At 36.9% G+C, this 24,536-nt stretch overlaps 1 protein-coding gene across 5 annotated transcripts in view; it reads right to left on the bottom strand.

Annotated features, from left to right (window-relative positions):
- LOC114081391 (serine palmitoyltransferase 1-like) overlaps window positions 1-22,814 on the bottom strand; it is a 119,041-nt gene extending 96,227 nt beyond the window's left edge. For all 5 annotated transcript variants that reach the window (XR_011704756.1, XM_071602581.1, XM_071602580.1 and 2 more), the window contains exons 1-5: window positions 22,730-22,814; window positions 19,548-19,655; window positions 18,559-18,653; window positions 3,153-3,246; window positions 2,126-2,198 (exon numbers count right to left, since the gene is read on the bottom strand). Coding sequence is in view for 4 of the 5 variants with exons in the window: in XM_071602581.1 (XP_071458682.1) it covers window positions 2,126-2,198; window positions 3,153-3,246; window positions 18,559-18,653; window positions 19,548-19,655; window positions 22,730-22,786 (427 nt within the window). In the remaining variant the exon portion in view is untranslated. The remainder of the gene's footprint in view (window positions 1-2,125; window positions 2,199-3,152; window positions 3,247-18,558; window positions 18,654-19,547; window positions 19,656-22,729) is intronic.
- Between the last annotated feature and the right edge of the window lie 1,722 nt (window positions 22,815-24,536).

Below are 24,536 nucleotides of genomic sequence, written 5' to 3'. Positions count from 1 at the left end.
CTGGGGTGGCTCATTCAGATACCTGAAAGATCAAATCCAATTTAAATTTAAAACCCATTAATTTGGGGACTGGATTCCAGTGGTAGAGTGTTTGTATAGCCTGTGCAAGGTCCTTAGTTCCATTTCTAGCACCACAAAAAACAAATAAGCAAAAATATATTAATTTCAATACCAAGGAAGAGAACAATAAATACTGTGTACAACAATTTTTCCAAAAATGGGGGAAACACATATGTATAAAAGAAGTTTTCATATTCTGAAAAACAAAATCTCTGGCAAAATTAAAAAACTAGTAATGGAAGCTTGTTTTTTCCAGGGGATGGAATGGTGATAGGGAGGACAGGGCAGAGGTTAAAAGGCTTCTCTTGTCTATCTGTCTTCTGTTTTGATGTTTACATCCTGTACTGAATTACCCGGTCAAGAAAATTAATTTAACAGCTATTAATCTAAGGACTCAATGTTTAAAAGCCCCCAGCATACTCTTATGCAAGTGATCCAAATGGAAAGTTAACTAGGCTATTTTAACAATGTATTTGCTAGCTTTGAGAAACTGGTTCTGAAGATTTTAAACTTTTTTTTCCCTTCACAATTTGATTTGGCAATAAATTTGTCTTCCCAGATTATCTTCTAAGCAGAGGTCAAGGCTACACATGCAAATAAAATCCACTATAAAGAGAGGCTTTTAAGAAAGCAATTTCTTTATCCCAGCAAATAGTCACAGAAAGAAAGCCTCATTAATCAGACGACAACCAACAACCTCATAAAAAATTGCTTTTTCTAGTTTTCTAGTACTTTGTTAAGGAAATAATTCCCTACCAATAAAAACCAAGCAAACAACCCGTGTTTGTCTTAAGACTAGAAGAAAGTGGGAGGCTCTGATCTAAACTCAGTCCTTTGATGTTGCCATTAAGACTGGGAGTCAGGACACTGGGTCTATATTTAGGATTGAATTAATGAGCTGTGTGACTGAGAGGAAGATGCTTAACTTCTCTGGGATTTCTCTTCTTCTTCTGAGTAGTTGGGAGGGATGATAAAAGCAAGATTTTCAAGATCCATTAAGATGCAAGATTCTTGGACATTACTCTGTTTCCGAAATAAATAATGTAACCACCAAACAAGGAATAAAGAAAGATGTTCCCTTACATAAAATCAAGTTAACTGTTAAAACTAAAAACAAAATAAACAGAAAGATCCAGAAATGCAAATAAGGGTAGGAGACAGACGATGTCTCCCTTGATCTACTTACCCCACACTTGGATACTGGGTAAACCAGAATGCTATTTTCAGTAATACAGTCATTTGAACAGTTATTTAACGACATTTTCAGAAGAAAAGACCAACATACACTTAATAAAAACAGCCACAAAATGCCAAGATCTTTCTTAAAGACTGAGTTAGGGAGCTCATGACATTTGTTATACACTTACCCAAATATTTAGTTAGCCTGCCCTGGATCATAATCCCACAAAGAAGTCAAAGAACCTTCATTCCAGAAAGAAAAAAGCTTTTAACTCCACCAGCAAATCTGTTGTTGCCTTTCTTCCTGGAACATGGTGCCCAGCTAGGGCTCTTTTCCAGTTCGGGCTCTTTCCCAGCCCCCTTTGTGGCTGGGTATGGCCTGGAGTTAGTGGTCACCAGAGGACAGTGGGTAGAAATGATGTGCAAGGCCACCTCTCCTTCAGAGCTACCCTGCACTTCTATTCCCCCATGCTGTGACTTTTGTCCACCACAAAGACCAGGCCAATATCCTCAGACACTAGAGCAATGAGATGGGGAAGACCTGGGTTCTTGCACAACTATGAGAACAGCACCACCTGCAAATGGGTCTTCTCCTAACAGCTGGCACGCACAATGCAAACAGTATTCTCCACACTGCTGTGTCTTGGGGCATCTGGGAACAGCAGCCGGATATGGCATGTTCTAAGGCACCCACAGCTCTTTTCCACAGGTTACTTTCAATCCCAGATCAGTGCACTTCCCAACAATGCTTCCAAACCACAAAATGAAAGTTAGGTAAGATTTGAGCATGTCAGCTTAACACGCAAACTGATCATATATTTCAATGAGCTCTGAAATCAATCTTAAAAGTAGAAGTGTTAAAAACAAGAGTATCACAACAACTTACCAAAAGTGCCGTAAAATCCTCTAGGGCCACAGGTTCCCACTCCATACTTCTTAAGAGATGCTAAAGCTGCTGCCTATATTTTAGGAAAAATTTACATTTTAATAATTTATCTAAAAGTATAAAAATCAACATTTTCATGCTTTTTATTCTTTAACCCACATAGTTCCTTATCCTTCCTCTACTTCTCTTCCTTTCTTAGAACTAAGATAATTCTTTTTATTTTTTTTTTTATTTATATGCAACACTGAGAATTGAAACCAGGGCCTCATACATGCTAGGCAAGTGCTCTACCACTGAGCCACAACCCCAGCCCAGGACTAAGACAATTCTAATAGGATGTAAGAAAACGACAGGTGTATGACTTAAAACATGGAACAGTTATATTAGCTTGACTCTCAAAACCTGGTTAACCAAATGCCTTTATATTTTTTACATTGTGGACCTAAGTCTTTCCTGAAAAATGTTTGCTACTTCACAATCCCAATATCGTGAATAAATCCCTAGCACCTTTCTGACTAACTCAAGTCTGGTTTACTTGGTACTTCGCTGTCACCCACACTAAGCTCTATGAGACATTTTTTTTTTTTTTTTTTTTGGTACTGCTGATTGAACAAAGGGGCACTCAACCACTGAGCCACATACCAAACCTTATTTTATATTTTATTTAGAGACAGGGTCTCACTTGAGTTGCTCAGAGCCTCACTATTGTTGAGGCTGACTTTGAACTTGTGATCCTCCTGCCTCAGCCTCCAAGCCGCTGGGAATACAGGCATGTGCCCTGCACCTGGCACTATTAGACATTCTTGCTTCCCTTTGTCTAAGTCCAGGTTATGGGTCTGTCAGACAAAGCGTAATGGAAAATGCTTACACATCCCTTCTGATAGTCCACACTTACCTTTTACTTTATGTTCTGTTTCTTAAGTCAGTAATGTTATATGTGTCTTGGGGCATCTGGGAACAGGAGCCTGATATGGCATGTTCTAAGGCACCCACAGCTCTGCACACTTCAGCATTATGTGCTACTCACCTTAACCCTAGGATTATCCAGCAATCCAAGAAAATTAAAGGATGCAAAGTTCACACATTCTTTCCCATTCACCACAATGTTGTGGCTTGGAGGGCTAGGAAAAAGAGACAAAAAGTGATATGCTTCAATACACATTCATGTCACATATTACCCTAGTGGTAGGCACAACAGAGTAGCATAGCCATTCGGCCCTACTTGCATACCAATCTTCTCTTTTATTTTTAAAGGAGTGAAAGGAAAGTAAAAACTAGACACCTTTCCATAAATTCTATTCTGAGTAACTTACCATGTACTACTTAAATAAAAAAGAAAAATGAGCTAGAATTCCAAGATGGACAAATGGCAAATCTTTGTTTTAAACTTTGCTTAAGAAAGAAGTAGCTAAATAAAGTATCTCAGAAATATCTGGAATTATACAAATAGGCAGGAAACATAAAATGATCAAGATCAAAAGCAAGAATAGGCAGAGTAAGCTATGATTAATGTTTAAAAATAAACATTATCTATAAGAAATCATGAAAAAAATAATAGGGATTCCCCATCCTTACCCTACCATCTCCCCCCAGATTAGGAAACTGATCCGAGCATGGCTAAGATGGGAGAATGGGTACTTGAGGAACCCCTGGTAAGCCCTCTCCTGAATACACTGAAGTATAAGCCATGCTTCAAAAAATATGGGGTCAAACTACAGGTCATGAACCATTTATTCACGGACTGTGAGACATGTTCATTACAACCAGCCTATTTTGACTAAAGGAAACAATAAGAATATAATGGAACAAAGGAGACACAGCCATTGCACAGGGTGAGGGAAAGGACCGTGCCGGCAAACTCTAATTTCAGTTTTGTTTCTGTATTAGCCCGTGAACTGGGTCACTCTATAAAATGCACTGAAGCTAGAAAAGACTGAGAAATGTGGCTCCTGTGGATAGTCTCAAATAGAATTGGTAATTTCATGAGAAAAATAACACAAAATACTGGAAAACCAGAGAAGGAAAAGTCAGTCTGAAGTAAATTCACAAAAGCAAACTGACCCATACAAAGGCAAGAAGACTCAGTGAAAATAAAATGGACTGTAGATAGACACCATCTGCATTATGACTGCTGACAGCACTGGATGCTTAGGATGTCACCTGGACTCTATGATCAGGGTCATCACCTTTAAAGTAGGGGGAGAATCTCTCTCTCTTAGGGTAACTGTGATTATAGAAGTGCATGCTCCACAAAAGATACTCTCTAAACATCTCCATTGTTCCATGGGCCTTTGAGGGCTTCTTTCAAATCCAGTGTTATTTACTTTCCTACTTATCAGGGCCTTCTCTGAGTGTCCCCAACTCTTTCCTGATTGTGGAGGTGCTGGCCATCACAAAAAGACAAACAAAAACACCTGAGTAGACAAACCCTTACTAGAGGTTGTTGGCTCTGTGAATTTAAGCCATTCCATAAAAACTGTAACACAAAAAAGAATATAAAATATCAAGAGTAAGTACATCCACAGCTCCAGACTATATAGCCCCCTAAGCTGCCAGGGGGCAGCATGACATGATGTAGGGCTGGTATTTTGGTCTAGCACTTGGAGAACGAAAGGAAAGGAAATCAGCATCCAGTGCAAACTAAAGTCTCCTACCTGTCCTCCATGCAGGCTAGCTGGAATAAGTCATACAAGGTACTAGATACAGGAATCTTGGAGCTAAAACCCTACACGGTACCTTGCAGAAGCAAGTCAGACCAAAGATACCTTCACAATCAAGGTTTCAGAGGACTTAAAAGGAAGGAAGAGAAAACTTTTCCCAATCACAATCACAACCCTCCCATGAGCAAGAGTCAGCAGACAAAAGAGTACAGAGGGACGAGCACCTGAGAACTTGAGGTGCCAGAACAAGGAGGCGTTAAGGATCAAAAGCATAAACACAAGGAAAGATTGAGGCACTGTGAACAAAAGGACAGGCAGATAGATGTGTAAAACAACCATATGTACCTTCCAGAAATAAAAATTAAGTGTCCATAAAATTAGAAATCTAAGATACAGATTAAATACCCAGACACTGTGGAAAATGAAAGAGCTGAGAAATATAAAGAAATGAAAAAACAGGAATCTGCACATACTGGACATGAAGGATACCAAGAAAAGGTTAAAAGAACATTAGGCACGAGGCTGGGTTGTGGCTCAGTGGTACAGCACTTGCCTCACATGCGTGAGGAACTGGGTTTGTTTTACATATAAATAAATCAACAAAGTCCACCGGCAACTAAAAAAAAAAAAAAAAGAAGAAGAAGAACATTAGCAGATGTTCCAAATAAAACAATGGAGAAGAAAAGGAAAAGGGAAGAGATAACATTCAAATAGATAACAGCTAAAAAGTTCTCAGAATTCATTTAGGACTGGAATCAGACTGAAAAGGAAAAACCTTAACAGGGTAAGAATAAATTACAGAAAGACACATATAGTCAAACTGCAGAATTCTACCAATAAAGAGAACAACTGTAAAAGCCACTAGGAAAAACAAAAGATGGGCACCAATTAGACTGACATTAGCCTCACCAAAATAGTGACAAGAATGTGATGGTGAAATTTTCCAAGGGCTGTAGGGAAAATACCCATCTAGAACTTATTTCTCTCTGTCACTCAAAAAGGTAAAATGAAAACATTTTTCAGTAAGAGATGAGATTATCTTCTACAAACCCCTACTGAAGGATCTAACAGAGAATATATTTTAGGAAAAAAACATTTTAAGTCCAAAGAAGTTGGATAGATAAAGCAATAAATACTCACAGATTAGCAAAGAAACTGTAACAGGTAAAGGTAAGAAGTGGTAATTCACAAAAATAATAATCCAGGAGGGTGTAAACTGGGGGAACTGAAGCGGGTGAGAGTGGGGAATAACTGAGGTAGAGAGTGGAGAAAGAACCAGTCCTGCTCAGTAAGATGAGAAATTCTGATTAAAAGTTAGACAGAAAATGATTATGTTAAACATGAGGGTTAAGAAAGAAATGAAGAAAACTAAGTTGAGAAAATGAGATCAGGAAGACAGAATGCAAGGGGGAAAAAGAAATGAAACCAGTAAAAGCATGGTATTTAAGAAAGATGATGCTCAAAGCAGAATCTACAAGTCATTTGCTCCAGTTTTTATCCCTGCAGTAACAGAGAGCCACACAGGTGAGCCCTCAGTCTCTCAACATTACCTGGCACTCCTGCAATTACATCAGCTATTTGGGCAACACGAGCAGCAGAGATCAAGAGCTGCCAATCTAACAAGTATTCTCTTGTGTCTACCCTGCCACCTGGAACAGCAGAGGCATTTTCCAGTTGTTCCTGCAACTAGGTGTGGCCAGTGCTGCCTTAACCAACCTGACAAAGCAGAAAGGACCTCTTTTCTTTTCCGTTTTTTGATTTTTTTTTTAGGATTTTAAATTAAACTAGAATAACAAGATTAGCTGTTCTCTAACTTGTTTCTAGTCCAAAACTACTTTTATTTTTTAAAAATTTCATTGGTGACTTATAATTATATATGCCAGAGGGAGTCAATGCATTGTATTTGCTTACCATCCTGTCTTAGGTGACTTATCAATAGAAGTCACATAACACCTCAAGAGTACAATAGCAGAATGGGAACCTGGGTCCCTGAGTATGTGTGGAGCTGTCCCCTCCCTTCATTTGTAGGCAAAGGGAAATTAACAACTATTTTATTCAAACCAGGAAAGTTTGAATTTCCTATTATAAGGAGCAGAACTGAATTCTAACTACTGCCAGAAATGATCTCTATCAATTCTACTTTTAGGTAGTCAAAAGAAACAAATTTCTTCTTTCTACCTCCCTCTTTCCTTCTCTCTGCCTCTCTCTTAGACAGAGGTAAAATAATTTGACATAAATATAGCATAAATTCCCACCCAAATTATATATTCCTTGGAATAAGACTTCATAATGAAAGTACTACACAACCAAGTAAATAAACCTTTAAAACAAAAAGACAACAAAAAACTTTACCACAGGGGTCAAGTATAGAAGTGACAGTGAATAAATATTTGAGACTTGGGTAAAATACTGCAAAATACACAGATTTAAGAAATTATGGATCTCAAGTATTAATGAAGATGTGAAAATGACATCTTGAAAATTAATTTTTGAAGTGATTAAAATGATAAATATGGTATCCAAGGTGTCTGTAAAGAATCAGAATAAGATTACTGCATGAAGTAAGGGGAATTACAATATTTTCAAATAATACTATTTGTACGAAGAAATTTAATATATGTATGATTGGCTATTTCTTATATATCCATTTAATTTTACATATCAAAGTGGCCAAAAAATACCTTAAATTTTACTAGGAAAATTATGAATTATCTCATATTTCAGCAGTATTAATATTTATTATACAAATAAGTCAGTAATCACAATAAATGTGTACAAACCCCTCAGTTAAAAGATGAAGATACTGGACTGGGGTTGTATCTCAGTGGTAGAGCACTTGCCTAGCACAAGTAAGGCAGTGGGTTTGATTCTTGGCACCACATAAAAATAAACAAAATAAAGTTATTGTGTCCATCTATAACTAAATTGTTGAAAAAAAGACGAAGATACTGATTGGGCTTTTAAAACCCAATTATGTACAAAATAAACAAGAGTAAAGTTGAAAACAGAAGAGAGAATAATAATTATTAATTATTTATTAACTAAATTATTAATTACTTGTTAAAACTAAGCTGGTATAGCTACAGTGCTATCAGACAGACTTTAAGATAAAAAGTATTATTAGAAAAATGAGGAAAGCTGCTACAAGATGACAAAAGGAACATTCAAAACCACTAAAAAATACTGAGCCCTAAGACACCTAGCAACATACTTTCAAACCTGCAAGATAAAGATCTGTATATGTAACACACAATATAACTTTAACATTTGCAAAAACTCTCAATAAAGACAAAAGTGAATCTCAACAAGAGCACTAGTCTCATTCAGAAAGGATACCATCCACAACATGTTATGATCATAGTCAATAAATTATAAATCACTGAGAAGAACAAAGTTCAGGGAAAACATTTATGCTTTGGTTAAAGGAAAATATCAGAATGAAAATTAGAAAATACTTAGATCTGAATAACACATATTAAAAGTATAGGTTAATAGTATTTGGAAGGGAATTTATAGCCCTCAACACAGATACAGGAGTTTTTAAAGTTTGCCACAAATTCATTTGGCACTAAAACCTGTCCTAAACTGATGATGAACTATTTATTGCTTTTACTTATTCCACTGAGTGCGAATATTCACATGGGATGCTGCCCCAGGCTTCACAAAAAAGTGGTTCTCTAATAAGGAATAAGTACTTCATTATATTTCAAAACCTAAATAATTCTGAATTCTCCACTCTAAAGGTTTTGGAAAACTGACTGTGAATTAGTACTAGAACAAGTTAAAAATGTGTATTTTGTGAGTTCAACTGTATCAGAAAAAGAACAGTGTGAATCTAAAAGATGTAGAAGAAAGTTAAATATCAGGAAGCATTATTCAATTTGAAAAAAATACATGATATATAATGAAATAAAGAAAATTATGAATGCTCTTAATAGAGACAGAAATGATATTTGATAAAATCCAACATTTATTTATAAATTAAAATTCTTGGAAAACTAAGATCAGAAAAGTATGTTCTCAAACTGAGAAGATAATATATACCCCAAATCTATAAATATTAAGTGGAAATTAATGGAGAAATATTCTGCAACAACAGGAACAAAACAAGAATGCTTGATTTTTTTTATTGCTCATCATATTTATAAAGGCCATACTGTACTATGAGGCCAAAACTATTATCTCTACAAACTTCAAAATTACATGGAAGGATAAGTGAACTAAACTCAGAAGGAAGAAGGTGGCACATATCAGTAATCCCACCAGAGGCAGGAGGATTTCAAGTTTGAGGCCAGGCAGGATGCTGTCTTATAATAAAACATAAGATCCTTAGTGAAATTCTGTCTCAAAATAAAATTTAAAAACGGCTGAGACTGTAGCTCAGCGGTAGAGTACTTGTCTAGCATGTACAATGCCCTGGATAGAATACCAGTAATGCCCAAAAAGAAAAGGGGAAGAAAGTACTTTACACAAAGAAGCAGTAAATATTTCAGACCCTGGTAGTGCTAGATTTGGCACTGGTGCAGATAGGCAAAGAGACATAAGAACATGGAGTGCAGGAAATTGCACACATAAAAATACTTGAAAATGAGAGCAGGTGCCCCACAAATTACTAGGTTACACATAAATTTCTCTATATGGGCAAAGTTAAACTACCAGTACAAGAAAGTGAAAAATATTTTTAAAAAGATCCTGTCAGCTTTTTAAAAATATCTTGTGACTTTGGAATTGACTTCTTAAGTACATAAGCCTCCAAATAACAAAACAATGCCACACTGGATGCATTTGACCAAGTCAAAATTTAGGAATTTGTTTTCATGATACCAAAGTCAAAGTAACAGGTGATTTATTATATTACACTGAATCTAAGAGGTCATCAATTATAATTTATCTATCACTATGGAAGAAAAACAGTGTCGATTAAAATGAAAGAATATATTTTTGTCATGTAGACCTATTTAGTTTATATTTAACAAAAAGGTTTACTAGTCATTCTTAGACACAGATCTTTGTCATACTGCTTTTATACTTATGGAAAGGAAAATATAATAGATACATCAAAATATACCTAAACCTCTTTATCCAGTTGTCTTTCTCTTCTGCTGAATCATCAGTATGCTGGGTATTCACGCAATATTCTCCTTGTGCTGTCAGGTGTATTTTAGCATTTTTAAACCACCCCTGGACTACCTATTATTGTTATTGTCTTTCATTCTCAAGTTTTGATGCTAAAATTTTCCTACTGGAAAATTTTCCCCCAATCAAATCACATGTTTCTATAAAGTAAGTTGTCACTGTCCAAAGACAACAGGTACTCTGACAAACTGATATTCAAGCCATGTTTTAGTCACAGCATCCTCTCTTCATCTGCTCAGTGTGGTCAGGCTATTTCTCCAGTCATATGTTGCCTTACTGACCAGCAGTGCATGTGACTTTATAGTAGCACTGACAGTAGGGAGGGCCAAGACCAAGTTCATCAGTACATAGGCAATGACAACCACAATGTCTCTAGCCAACAATGACTCATCAATGACTCTCAGCAACTGATGATTCATTCCTACTTCAGAGATCTCAAAATAGGGGAAAAAACCCAAAACGTCTTAGAATCAATGCAATAGAGTACTACATCAAAAAACTAATGATTAAAATCTAAAATGCATGTATAACTTCTGCTACCTAAAAGAAGACTGGGAATCTAGCAGAAAAAAATAGGTAAAAGATATGATGAGGCTAATCCACTTTTCAAGATGGCAGAAGAGGGGCTGGGGATGTGGCTCAAGCAGTAGCGCGCTCCCCTGGCATGCGTGCGGCCCGGGTTCGATCCTCAGCACCACATACAAAGATGTTGTGTCCGCCGAAAACTAAAAAAAAAATAAATATTGAAATTCTCTCTCTCTCTCTCTTTAAAAAAAAAGATGGCAGAAGAGAGAGTTGCTAGGACACTTTCCTGGCTGCTCCATGGTGTGAAACCAGGAAAACAGATAGGCAACTTCTCAGAAAGATGGGCGACAAAGAATTTTAAAAAGGGAGACTATACTGGGCTTTAATTCTGGACACTCAAAGTAGACTGGGGACCCAGGAGGTTGGATATAATAAAATAAGGAAGAAATCCCCAGTGCCACCACAGCTGCAACAGCTGGAGGCACCAGACAGAATGGTCCCTCCATAAGCAACATGGAAAGAAAAGGGAATAAAGGAAGCCACGTTTCTAGGATGCCTGAGGTGTGTCTGAGTATGGAGAGATCAGAGATCAAATACACTGTCTGACTAAACCAAAAGGCTGCTGAACAACATCATTGTGCAGTAAAGAAACCACCTCTCTCCCAGCAGCCTGTGGAAGATAGGAAAGGAACCATTTTGAAGTTGCGGAGCTTAGCAGCTGGGAAAGCTGATTCCTGGCAAACCTGAGTTTAGCCCGAAATACAAGCCTGGTAAACCCACTGCACAACACAGAGTGTGCCTAATTGACCAGAAGAAAATCAAATGTGGAGAGGGGTTTACAGTGGAGAATACTGATAGTGGAAACTAGCACCTGGCCAGGAATTCGAAAGGGTACGGGTGGGATGTGAGAGACTGAGTTTGGGGACAGAAGACACCAGGAAATGTGGAGTCTGCAGGTGATGGAGTGGACCTAAGAATTAGCTTCTCCACTGCACCAGGAGAACCCAGGGGAGATTCCCCGGGTCTAGTCTTCCAGTGTGGACCAGCAACTGCAGCGCCCTAGTGGTACACAGATTTAAAATCTTCATATCAATCACCACTCAACAAGAACCTAGAGACTTCCTAAGCCTAAACTCCCCCTCCAGGATTCTATCTACGGGATTTCCTCTTACATACTAGCAACCCCACCCTGAGGGTGAAGCAGGCATCACACTCCAGACTCTAACACGGCTGAGAAGGGAAGGTGAGAAATATATGAACTCCAAAGGAAGCAATTCTTTAACTTTTGATCAAGATTTTTAAAATTTTTTCTTTTCTGTTTAATTGTGACCTGAATGGCTCATGGAGACCTATACATATTCATTTTTTTCCCCTCACTTCTAGCATTTTGGAAGCCAGTTATTTTTCATTGATCAGTATTTAGATGTTTCATTAGTATATTTCAGTTTTATTTTTAATATTTTTATTTTTAATTTTAAAAAAATTTTACTTTATATTTTTTTCACCTGTTTCCCTCGATTCTCTTTCTTCTCTTTGTCTAACAGCAAATCTCTATTGTTCTCTTTCACTCCTTCTTTAGTTTTTTACTTATATTTTTTTCTTTTTCCCTCATAATCATCACATCCTACATAACTTCTGTTCTCTCCTTGTCTACCATTCAAAATTGTAAACCCTTTTGCAAACTTATTATCACTATTGTCTGCAATAACTGATCACATCACTTTTGTTAATTGTGACAATTAGCATTGTAGATGTCTAGCAGGAATTATTTGGTTTAATACTGTATATTGTTTGCATTGGTTGTTGTTATTATTTGTCTCCCTCTAAATGGTGAAATACTGGAAACCTTCAAGTACACTATAAGTCCAAAGGGTAGAAACTCTACAGCCTCAGACTCATACTGTTAGATGGGTAGACACATAAACTACATGAAAAAGCAAGGGAACAAATCACTCCAAACAAACCAAGATACTTCAATAATAGAATCTATCAACACCAGAGTTAAAAAAAAAAAAAAAGGCAGAGAGGAGTTTAGAATGTACACAATCAAACTGGTCCTCCAGGTAAAGGACAATGAAAGGAGTGAAATTAGCAAGATATAAGAAGTGAAAGATCATTTCAATAAGGAAATAGAAATTCTAAAGAAAAAAATCAACCAGAAATTCTTGAAATACAGGAATCAATAAACCAAATTAAAAATTCAGTGGAAAGCATCACAAGCAAACTAGACCACTTGGAAGACAAGAATTTCAGGCAATTAAGACAAAATAAAAAATCTTGAAAATAAAGTTGACTGGAAAATTATGTTAAGAAACTATGAACAGAACTTCCAAAAAATATGGAAAAGCATGAAAAGACCAAATTTCAGATTTATCAGGATAGATGAAGGCTCAGAGATACCAACTAAAGGAATGCACAATCTTTTCACTGAAATAATATCAGAAAATTTCCCAAACCTTAAGAATGAAATGGAAAATCAAATACTTACAGGACTAACAGAACTACAAATACACAAAATTACAATAGACCCTCACCGATGCACATATTATGAAAATACCTAGCATATAGAACAAGGATAGAATTGTAAAGGGTGCCTGAGAAAAATGACAGGACAAATTTGGAGGAAAAGCAATCCAGATCTTAGTTGATTTCTCCACCAGGACCTTCAAAGTTAGGAGTTTTGGAATAATATACACCAAGCTCTAAAAGAAAATGAATGTCAACCAAGAAAACTATACCCAGCAAAACTGTTTCAAAATTGATGATGAAATAAAAACCTTCCATGATAAACAAAAGAATTCACAACTAGAAGCCTGCACAAAATATATTCAATATAACAGTTCATGCAGAAGAAATGAAAAATAAAAGTGAAAACCAGCAAAGGGAGGAACTACAAAATTAAAACAAAAAACAGATAATAAACAAAAATGACAGGCGTAAAAATCATTTCTTAATAATAACGTTGACTGTAAATGGTCTAAACGCATCAATCAAAAGATAGACTGGCAGACTGAATTAAAAACAAGACCTAACCACATGCTGTCTCAAAGAGACTCAGCTCATAGGCAAAGACATCCACAAATTTAAGATAAACATCATACACATGCATCATGTAAATAAGCAAGGCTTTTTATCCTAATTATCAGGAAAGTGATCTTTAAACAGAAGTTAATCAGAATGGACCAAGAACGTCATTTCATACTGTTTAAGGAATTATATATCAAGACATAACAACTGTACATATTTTTGCCCCAAACAGTGGAGCACCTACATACATCAAACAAACCCTTCTCAATTTCAAGAATCAAACAGACCACAACAGAATAATACTGGGTGATTTTAACATGCTTCTCTCATCACCAGATAGAATCTCCATACAAAAACTAAAGAAGGATAGGAACTAAAAAATACAATTAATCATTTAGACTTAAAAGACACAGAATATTTCATCCATCAATGCCTGAATATACTTTCTTCTCAACAGCAACAAATATCCTTCTCTAAAACAGACCATATCTTAGGCCACAAAGAAACTCTTAATACCTTGCATTCTATCAGATCATAATAGAAAGAAATTAGAAATCAATAATACAATAAAAAAGAGAAGCTACTTCAACACCTGGAGACTAAAATCAAGGATTAAATAAAAAAATTCTTAGAGGTAAATAAGAACAGCAACATAACATCGAAATCTCTAAGATACTATAAAATTAGTTCTAAGAGGAAAGTTCATTGCATTGAGCTTATTTATTAAAAGAACAGAAAGTCATCAAATAGATAATCTAATATTACACCCCGAAGCCCTAGAAGAAGAACAAATCAACACCAAAAGCAGTCAAAGACAGGAAATAATTAAAATCAGAGCAGAAATCAATGAAATAGAAATAAACAAAAAACAATTTAAATAATCAATGAAACAAAAAGTTCGTTCTTTGAAAAAAATAAATAAAATTGATAAACCCTTAGCCAAGCTAATGAAGAGAAAGAGAGAAAAAACTCAAATTACTAAAATTCGCGATGAAAAAGAAATATCACGACAGACACTACTGAAATACAAACAATTCAACACTACTTCGAAAATTTACATTCCAATAAAATAGAAAATCTTGAAGTCATCAATAAACTCCTAGAGATATATGTCCTACCCAAATTAAATCAGGAGGACATAGAACATATAAACAGATCAATTTCAAGTAATGAAACTGAAGACACCATCAAAAGCCCACCAACAAAGAAAGGACCAGGACCAAACAGATTCTCAGCCAAGTTCTACCAGACCTTTAAAAGAAGAACTAACACCAATCCTACAAATTACTCCATGAAATTGAAAAAGAGGGAATCCTTCCAAACTCATTCTATGAAGATGTATCACCCTCGATACCAAAATCAGACAAAGACACATCATGGAAAGAAAACTTCAGACCAATATTCCTGATAAATGCAGAAATAAAAATTCTTAATAAAAAGCTGCAACTCACATACAAAAATATACTAAAACAATAATGCACCATGATCAGGTGGGGTTCATCCCTTGGATGCAAGGTTGGTTCAACATACAGAAATCAATAAATAAAATTCATCACATCAACAGACTCAAAAGACAAGAGTCACATAATTATCTCAATAGATGCAGAAAAAGTATTTAAGAAAACACAGCATCTATTCATGATTAAAACACTAGAAAAAAAAAAGGAATGAAAGGATCATACCTCAACACTGCAAGAACTATATATGACAAACTCAAGGCCAACATCATTCTAAATAGAGAAAACGGAAAGCATTCCCTCTAAAACAGAAACAAGACAAGGATGTTCTCTTTCACCACTTCTATTCAACAGTCTTCAAATCTCTAGTCAGAGCAATTAGGTAAAAGAATGAAATAAAAGGGATATGAGTACGAAAACAAGAGCTCAAACTATCCTTACTTGCCGACAAGAAGATCCTATATTTAGAAGACCCAAAAAACTCCACCAGAAAACTTTGACAACTCCTAAACAAATTCAGCAAACAACATGATACAAAATTAACACCCATAAATCAGTTGCGTTCCTATACACCAGAGATGAATCAACTGAAAGGGAAATTAGGAATAAACAATCTTATTCACAATAGCCTCATTAAAAAAAAAATACTTGGGAATCATTCTAACAAAAGAGGTGAAAGACCTCTACAACGAAAGCTACAGATCACTAAAGAAACTGAAGACCTTAAAAGATGGAAAGATATATCTCATGTTCTTGGATAGGCGGAATTAACATTGTCAAAATGCCACACTACTAAAAGCACGATACTGGTGAATATATAAAGTGATATATTCATATGAAGAACAGTAATTAGTCATAAAAATGAATGAAGTACTAATATATGCTACAAGAGGATGATCCTTGAAAACACAAGTAAAATGAGCAAGACACCAAATGTTACATATTGTATGATTTATTTTATATGAAATATCCAGAATAGGTAAATAATACAAGTGGATTAATGATTGCCAGGATTGGGTATATGGGGAGGAATAGGAAGGAATGGAGCATGACTGCTAATAGGTTTGGGATATTTTTTTGGAAGTAATGAAAATGTTCTGGAATTAGAAAGTGGTGAGAGTTATAAAACTCTTAATATATTAATTATATAATTAAAAGTTATACAACTTTTAATATATTAAAAACACCTAATTCAGAGGCTGGAGTTATGGCTCAGCAGTAGAGCGCTCGCCTTGCATGTGCAAGGCCCTGGATCCCATCCTCATCACCACACATAGATAAATAAGAATGAAGTTAAAAAAACAAACAAAAACCACCTAATTGAGCCAGGTAATCCCTGCTACTCCCAGGAGGCTGAGGTAGGTGGATCACAAGTTTGAGGTCAGCATGGGCAACTTAGAAAGATTCTGTCTCAAAGCAAAAAAAAAAAAAAAATAATAAGAAGGGCTGAGGATACAGCTCAATGGTAGAGTACCCCTGGGTTCAATTCCCAGTACCAAAACAAACAAAAGAGACCAACTATCCTCCCAAACCACTTAATTATGTACTTCAATATAAAGAATTTTATGTTACATAGTTATTTCAAAATAAAGCTGTTATTTAAAGGAATAAAATCAAGATAAAATATTTATTTATTTTTGTGTCAAGTCAGTACTGAATATAGTTACTGAAAAAAATTGAAAAGCAATACACAATTTACCAATAAACAACAACAAAAAAATCCTTCAATTTTTTTCTTGTAGTTTTTGCAAACAATGTACATAATATTCTGCATACTAAAAAAGAATGGATACTAAGGATCACAAAAATTGAGGTGTTTTAACAAATCACTAAAAAATGATAAAATAATCAGTACAATGTGAAAAGTCAAAATAAAAAGCAATTTAAAAATATATAAAGTTCATACTACATAGATCTTTCCCAGGAATCTATTTATATTCTACTAATATAAGAGAGAAAACCAAGACAGAGCAAATAGACAATGCAGGAGAAAGAAAGTAAGTCCTGAGAGAATGGTGACCTGAGATTCCAGGGCCACTGTGTGCAGCAGCTGCATTTAACAACCAAGCAGGACTGGAGCAGAGTAAGAGTACTCTGGGAAGAAAAAAAGAAATGAACCCAAGAGATAACTAATGTGTGTGAAAATTCCGAACAGAGATCTATACACCTACAGGAAACTGAAGAGACAATACAAAGAACCAAACAAATGAGCAAGAAAAATGACTGACACCAGGGAAAACAGAGTGTACAAAAAGAAAACGCAGTCACATAACACTGGCCTAATTAATGAATGATATTACTGTAGTCATAAGATTGTAAACATTAAAAAATTGAAGGACACCTTATAACTGAACTCTGCCAGGGAGAGGTGGGGAGTGTGGCTGCTGTTAGCTGAGCAGCAGATGTCCTGCTAAGGGCGCCCAGAGAACCGCACCACAGCCAAAGCCCATAGCCGACTATCGCACCTGCTAGAGGAAGGCTGCCTTTTTCTCATCCACACAAAGGCTGGAAAAGAGCTCCTACAGGCTTGGGGAGCAATCTGTTTTTATAAAGCCATTCTCTCTCTCTCACAATTAGTGGCTATAACAACATGGGAATAAAAGAAAAAACAAAACATGAAATAACAGCATAAGCAAGTTCCTTGGAAAAAGAGGTAAATACAAGGGAAAAAAGCTAAATAGAAAGTGATTCCTTCTAGAAAGTAGAAATCTGGAGTGAGGTAGGATGGTAGATTGCAGTTTTCCTCATTAAAAAAAATTTTAATTATGGACATGAATGACTAGTTATGAGAAGTCATGCTCACATTTGAATAGAGGTACAGGACACAAAGGCTATTGTCACCACTCTTTCAGCTCTGAATATTAAGTGTTAGCTAATGCATTAAGAAAATCAAAACTATCTTAAGATTTCATCTCACTCCAGTCAGAATGGCACTGAATATTAAAAACAGCATATTATAGGGACATAGCCATATCAATGTTTATAGCAGCACAATTTACAATAGCTAAACTGTGAAACCTAGATGCCCTTCAGTAGATGAATGGATAAAGAAAATGTGGTATATATATACAATGGAATACTACTAAGCATTAATAGAAAATAAAATCACAGCATTTGCAGGTAAATGGATAGAACTGCAGAATATAATGCTAAGTGAGGTTAGCCAATCCCCAAAAACCAAATGCTGAATGTTTTCTCTGATATAAAGATGCTGATTCATAATGGGGTTGAAGGCAAGGGAGCATGGGAGGAGCAGACAAATTCTAGATAGAGCAAAGCGGGGGGGGGCATGGGAGTAGAAAAGATGGTGGAATGAGATGGATATCATTACCCTAAGTACACGTATGAAGACATGAATGGTGTGAATATAGTTTGTATACAACCAGAGATATGAAAATTTGTGCTCTATATGTATAATATAAATTGTAACGGATTCTGCTGTCATATATAACAAATCAGAACAAAAAATAATTAAAAAAAAAGAAAAGGAATAGGAAAAAGATGCTACTCATGATACAAAGGAAAACTATGGGTACCTAGAGATGAATCTATTGAAAAAGTACGCACTTTGGCAAACATAACCAGAGAAAACCAAATTCAAGTTCTTCAAATAGCAAAACCAATTTACCCTGAAACAATGTTATAGTTGAGAGCAGGATGGTCTTTTGAAACAGGAGAAACAAGAGGTTCCGGTTGCCATTCTTCGATCAATTCTTCCTTTTCCTACAGGAGAAAAGGGTTACAACTCAGCACTGTCATTTCACACAGTCTTCAGCAATCTCTAAACTACGGGTGTAGCCAGGCACAGTGGTGCACACCTGTAATTCTAGTGACTCTGGAGGCTGAGGCAGAAGGACTGTAAGTCCAAGACCAGCCTTAGCAACTTAGTGAGGCCCTTAGTAACTTAGTGAGATTCTGCCTCAAATAAAACAGTGAAAAGGGCTAGGGATGTGGCTCAATGGTTAAATACCCCTGGGTACAATCACCAATATCAAAAAACAAACAAACCCTCCCCTACCAAACTATAGGTTGTAATGGAAATTCATAATGAATTCATTATTAGAGATAACCTACATAGCTATTGTGGCTAGAATGAAAACAGAATCATTTCTGAGTTTTATGTACTTTGTCCTTAACTCCTTCCTTATCACAAGCTAAAGGTTCTATGGATGACTGATATTTAAGAAAATTTCATTTCTATGATGAGGATTTTTTTTTTCTCCCTTACCATACACAACACGTCAAGATTCCATTTTAGATGGGGGTAGGTATGATTCTAACTCCAAATGTCCTTTGTAAAGTCCTCAGGGAGAACTTTTTCCAGGGTTCAGAAATAGTTTAGCTTTTCTCAAGGAACTCATAATCTTTATATAAACTATTATATAGTTTTTCAGACTACTGCTTTCTCCCAGCAAATACAGGAATATAACTTTGAATACTGACTTTATCCCAAACTTTCCCAATATTTTGCCTATGGTGACATTTCATTCGTCTTAATTTCCTTACATTTCAGAAGATATTTTAACATATCCTGTAGAGCTGAGGCACCACAATTCCTTTTGAGAGAGATGTAGCAATTACAATCATACACAAAACAAAACATGTTTAATTTCTTACCTTGACTGTAAGATCAGATCGTTCTTGTAATTTGTAAGTTTTAGAGAAAAGAAGTCTGATTATCCAGAGTATCAGAATTCCTTCCAAAATAAGATGATAAGCAGGGGCCTAGAAGAAAAACATAAAAGTGAAATAAATAAATAAAATATACACTTCCACAGCCTGCACATAACATTTAGCATTCCTGAATGTACTGCCTCTCCTGAACTTTAAATCTACTTCTTCTTAAAATTTACTTTCATAAAATAGACTTCTACAGTCTTAATTGAGTGCCAAGAAAAATATATAAAAGGAAGATGGCTGATGAATGAGTTTATAGCGTTCTAGTCTAAAGCTAGTAAAAATGTAGAAAGACCACACTGGTTTCTTCATTATCAGTTCCTTAAACAATCCAAATGTGGGCTTAGAAGCAAAGTTTAGCATTAAGCACTATTACCTTTGTGGATAAGCTTCAGCTTGTTCTTGGCAAGAGAAGAGTGCTTGAGTTACAGAAAGTATAACTAGTGTTAAAAATTCAGCCTTTTTATAAACATCCAGATATCAAAATAGATTTTGATATATAACTGAGTTTTCTGAGATGACACTACCTCAAGTTCTATAACCATTTTACCTGGACTTTTTAAGCAGTCCTATGAATGTATCCGTAAATGTGGTTATCAAAAACCAAATAGCTGCCTCACAACAATTACGTACTTGTTATTTAAAGAGGGAAAAATATTAAAGTTTGGATTGAGTATATAGGCTTCCTATCATTTAGTTTCTTTTTCTACATTAAAGATTTAACCTAAATTCTAAGTGTTTGTAAAGGGTTAATCGTCCTACATCAAACTTGTGTCAAATAATTCCATCCACTTATAAATTTGGAAGTAGAAGTTGAACACTAGAGTTCATATGCCTCCGAGTCAGAAAGACAAAAGTAATACCCCACAATGAGTTGATTACTTTGATAAATGATAAAAATAATCTTTGAGGTAAAATAGTAATTCTTTTAACTGGAAGATCATGGGATACATCCTTCCTATTTTTCAGGACAGATAGTTTTTACAGTGGGGTAAGTAGGTTAAAATTATACTGCATGAAATTTGCATTTAGGTTCTAAAGAAAAGAATCTGCAGAGAAATCTATGCAGTATATAATAGTCCAGATTAGTTTTCAGTTGGAGAAAGGAGTTCTGAAATATCTTCAAAGTTTACTCATCAATTGAAAATCTTTCAAAAAGAGATCCATTGGGAAACGTGTGTGTGTTGGTGGAAAAGAAAAGCTCCCTCAGTTTTTGGAGGGAAAAAATTAAAAATTACTTAAATGATTAAGTTTACTTGGTGCCGTTAAGAATTAAACTTGTCAATTTTAACATTGCTGTTACATCTGAAAAAAACGTATGTGATATTCTGGTAAAAACATCATCATCAACAACAACTTACTTTCAAAGCTCTCTTAATGTCTTATCAATTTCCTTTTCCAATTTCTAACAGTAGACAATTTCTCCTTCCCATGAAAAACCTCTAATGCTTCAGCTTTTCAAATCTCTTTAGGAATGAAAATGAAATTTTAAAAATCTGACACAGAATCCCAATATTTACAGCAGTATAAACTATCAGATCCTTCAGGTTAATTTAAATTTTTACTGGTAGGAAATGACTAACAAAATATTTCAGTTTAATAACCCTTCTATCACCTCCATCTATCTACTCCAAGAGAAGCTAATAAAGTGATGTGGAAACCAGTTGCCACAATCTCTCTCTGTTCTTCTGCTTAACTGTATGTTTTCAGTCCAGGCTGACTTTCCTGTGGAAGATTCCAGATATTAATTACATCCTCAGTCAGTTTGTTATGGGGTTCTGTACTCCAACAGGTTGTTATTGGAAAAATCATTTCAAAAAAGGCATTTAGAAACGTAAGCTAAATTACTTTCAAGCATTAGACTGAGTGACAATGATTTAAAATTTACAAATTTAAAAATGAATACACCAGAAATTGGAGACTGGGAAACTGCTGGCAAATTCACATATAAACTTTGAAGTCAATGCACAAATAATTTTAAAACTACATACACTCTATATACACACGCACAGTTCTTTCTCTTTTTAGATATACCATACAAGCCTCCCCCAATATTACAAAGGACAAAGCAACTGGCAACAAGAACTGGTCTCTTCAAGACAATTTTAAAAAGTTGCTGATTCTCCCTTAAACGTAATTTATTCAGTAACAAATCTAAATATCCTTTTAGTTTTCTCAAGGACTAGAATTTAGCAGGTAGAGACTCCATCCCATAAAGAAATCACTCTAAATGAGAAACTATTAGTCTAGTGAATTAATAAAATTCACAAATGCCACTTCTTTTCCTCCTCAAGAAATGTTTACAGCTACATGTGCTTAGTGACTACTGCCCTGAACAGACCCGAGAGAGACGCAGCAGAAAGTTCAGCTGTTACACGAACATTCTCTAAAAGCTGCTCTTCTGGTATTTCATAGGGTCTCACGCATCTCAAACGCCAGCCCTTTAAGAACTTATTCTGCAATCTGTATACGGGTAAAATGGGAGTTCATAACCCACTTGAATCAAAGTGTGAAATATGATATGTCAAGAACTATGTAATGTTGTGAACAGCCAACAATAAAAAAATTTAAAAAAATTAAAATAATAAAATAATAAAAATAAAAAAAGAACTTATTCTCTACCTGAAGTCTATAAAGAGACATAAGCTTTCGAGACAGACAATGGGATGACAACGACCTAATATGCCTCAGTCCTGAACCGTCAGCTGCTTTTCCAACCCAGCCTCCCCGTCCCGACGAAAACGGGCTACACGGTCCTCCAGGCTTTTCCGAGCGGCCGCTGCCCCTTCTCTGGCGCCTCCTCTCCCAGGCCCCTCCGACCGCGCTTCCCCGGAGCCTGCGCCAACTCCGTTCTCCCCTTAGTCCCACTCTGCTTTCCCAGGGCCCCCGTTTCCCTCGGCCCACTGCGGCTCAAGTCAAAAGCTCCCGTCCGGGCCCGGCGGGTCCCTGCCCACAGCCCACGCTCGGCCGCCGGGACAGCGACTCCAGGAGTCCTCTCACAGGAACGCCGAGTCGGCCGGCACCGGTCAGCCCAGCTGAGGCCTCCGACCGCAAGTCCACACGCGCCGTGTCACCCTCCCCAGGGCCGGGGGTGCGTGGGCCTCCCGGTCCTCGGAGCCCACCTCGTAGAGAGCCTGTACCATCTCCACCAGGACCCACTGCTCGGCGGCGGTCGCCATGGTCGGCCGCTGAGCTTCCTTCCGGAAGGCGGGTCACCAGTACGTCAAATAGTGCGCGGCGTGGCCTAGTGACGTCTTCGCGCCCAGCACCTCTTGGCGCTTGCGCACTGAGCCGAAGGAGGCCTGCGGGAGCGAAAGGGAGGGGTGGGGGCGGGGTAATCATCATATGAATAAACTATTTTATCCACCAAAGATATTGATGAATGAATTGACTATAACCTTTTCATTGATTTTCTGAAATATATGATGCAGTCTCTTTTATCCTGAGAGCCAGTTCTGGACTCTACACTGTAGCAATTGCAGCATTTTTACTCATGGTATTTCAGAGTGATCTTTTTTGGGGGATGGTGCAATGTGACATTTTCTTTCCCATAAGTGTTATATAATGAACAAATCAGGGAAATTAACACATCCATCATTTGTCATTTCTTTGTGGTGAGAAGTTTCAAAATCCTCTCTTCTAGTTATTATGAAATATACAATATGTTGGTGTTAAGTAATCACACCTCTATGGTATAGAGAACTTATTCCTCCTAACTCTAACTTTGTACCCATTATCCAACCCCTCCCAAATCCCTTCTCCCCTCAATTCCAGCCTATGGTAACCATTATTTACTTTCAACATCCATGAGATCAGTTATTATAAATTGCACATACCAATGAGATCATGCAGTACTTGTCTTAATGCATCTGGCTTATTTCACTTAGCCTACGTTTTCCAGGTTCGCTCATGTTGCGGCAAATGGTAGGATTTTATTCTTCTTTAGGGCTGAATCATATTCCCATTTGCATATGTACTACATTTTCTTTAATCCACTCATCCATTGGTGGGCACTACAGAGAACTGGTGGCAGAGAGATTTTTGTAAAGGCCATGGCAGGAGCAACAGGGGATACAGGAATGATGTGGCAACCTGACATCAGCAGGAGGCCTTTGCTGGTCTTCCACCTGAAGGACACAGAGAGGAGGGATTTTCCTGAACTGCCTTGCAGATGGTGGACAGTCTGGAGGGAGAGCAGCCCTGAATTAAGTAAACTGCTGCTGGTGATCTTGCTTAAGGCAGTGGTGAGTATGAGCCTCCCAGTCACCCTCTGTCTCTTTCAGTCTCCTGTGGGTGGGTGCCTGAGAACCAGCCAAGAGAGGAGGGAAGAGGAGAAATGAGACTTGCAAGGACCAGCCCTGTGTGTCCAGAGTGTGAGGGCTGTCTTCATGGCCAGCGGACCCTGAAGCACCGCACTCATGCCATCTGAGTAATCTGAGAGTTCTGAATCAGGGCACAGGCAGAGGGGACGATAAGAGAACTGGTGGCGTCCTGAAGCACTTACACTGATTTTCTGATGAGTTCTCTGAACCTTATGAAGAAGAAGACAGAGGTGTCAAGGTTGTGTCCTGAGAACTCGAAGAACAGTTTTGCCAGTGACCCGATGAGGAAGGTAGCAGGAGGAGGAGGTTTGGGGGGACACATCAGGTGCTGAGTGTTGAATGTTAACTTGCCACACATAGACTGCAGGGAGAGATGTTGAGGACCCAGCCAGGTAAACAGGTTCCTGACATCATCTAGGGAAGGAAGGAAGGAAGGAAAGAAGAAGCTAGAGGCCCAAGACCCAGGGCAAGGCCGACAAAAGGGACAAAATTGGAACCTCAGGAAGGTCAGAGGAAAACCAGAGTGCTTCCAATGTCAGAGTGTCTGTCTGAGGGGATGCTGCCAAGAGGCCCAAGGTGACTAAGGCTTGTCCAACATAGCTATCGC

Source organism: Marmota flaviventris, chromosome 16, assembly GCF_047511675.1.
Source record: "Marmota flaviventris isolate mMarFla1 chromosome 16, mMarFla1.hap1, whole genome shotgun sequence".
NCBI classification, from domain to species: domain Eukaryota; kingdom Metazoa; phylum Chordata; class Mammalia; order Rodentia; family Sciuridae; genus Marmota; species Marmota flaviventris.
This window is presented reverse-complemented; position numbering and strand designations above follow the sequence as displayed.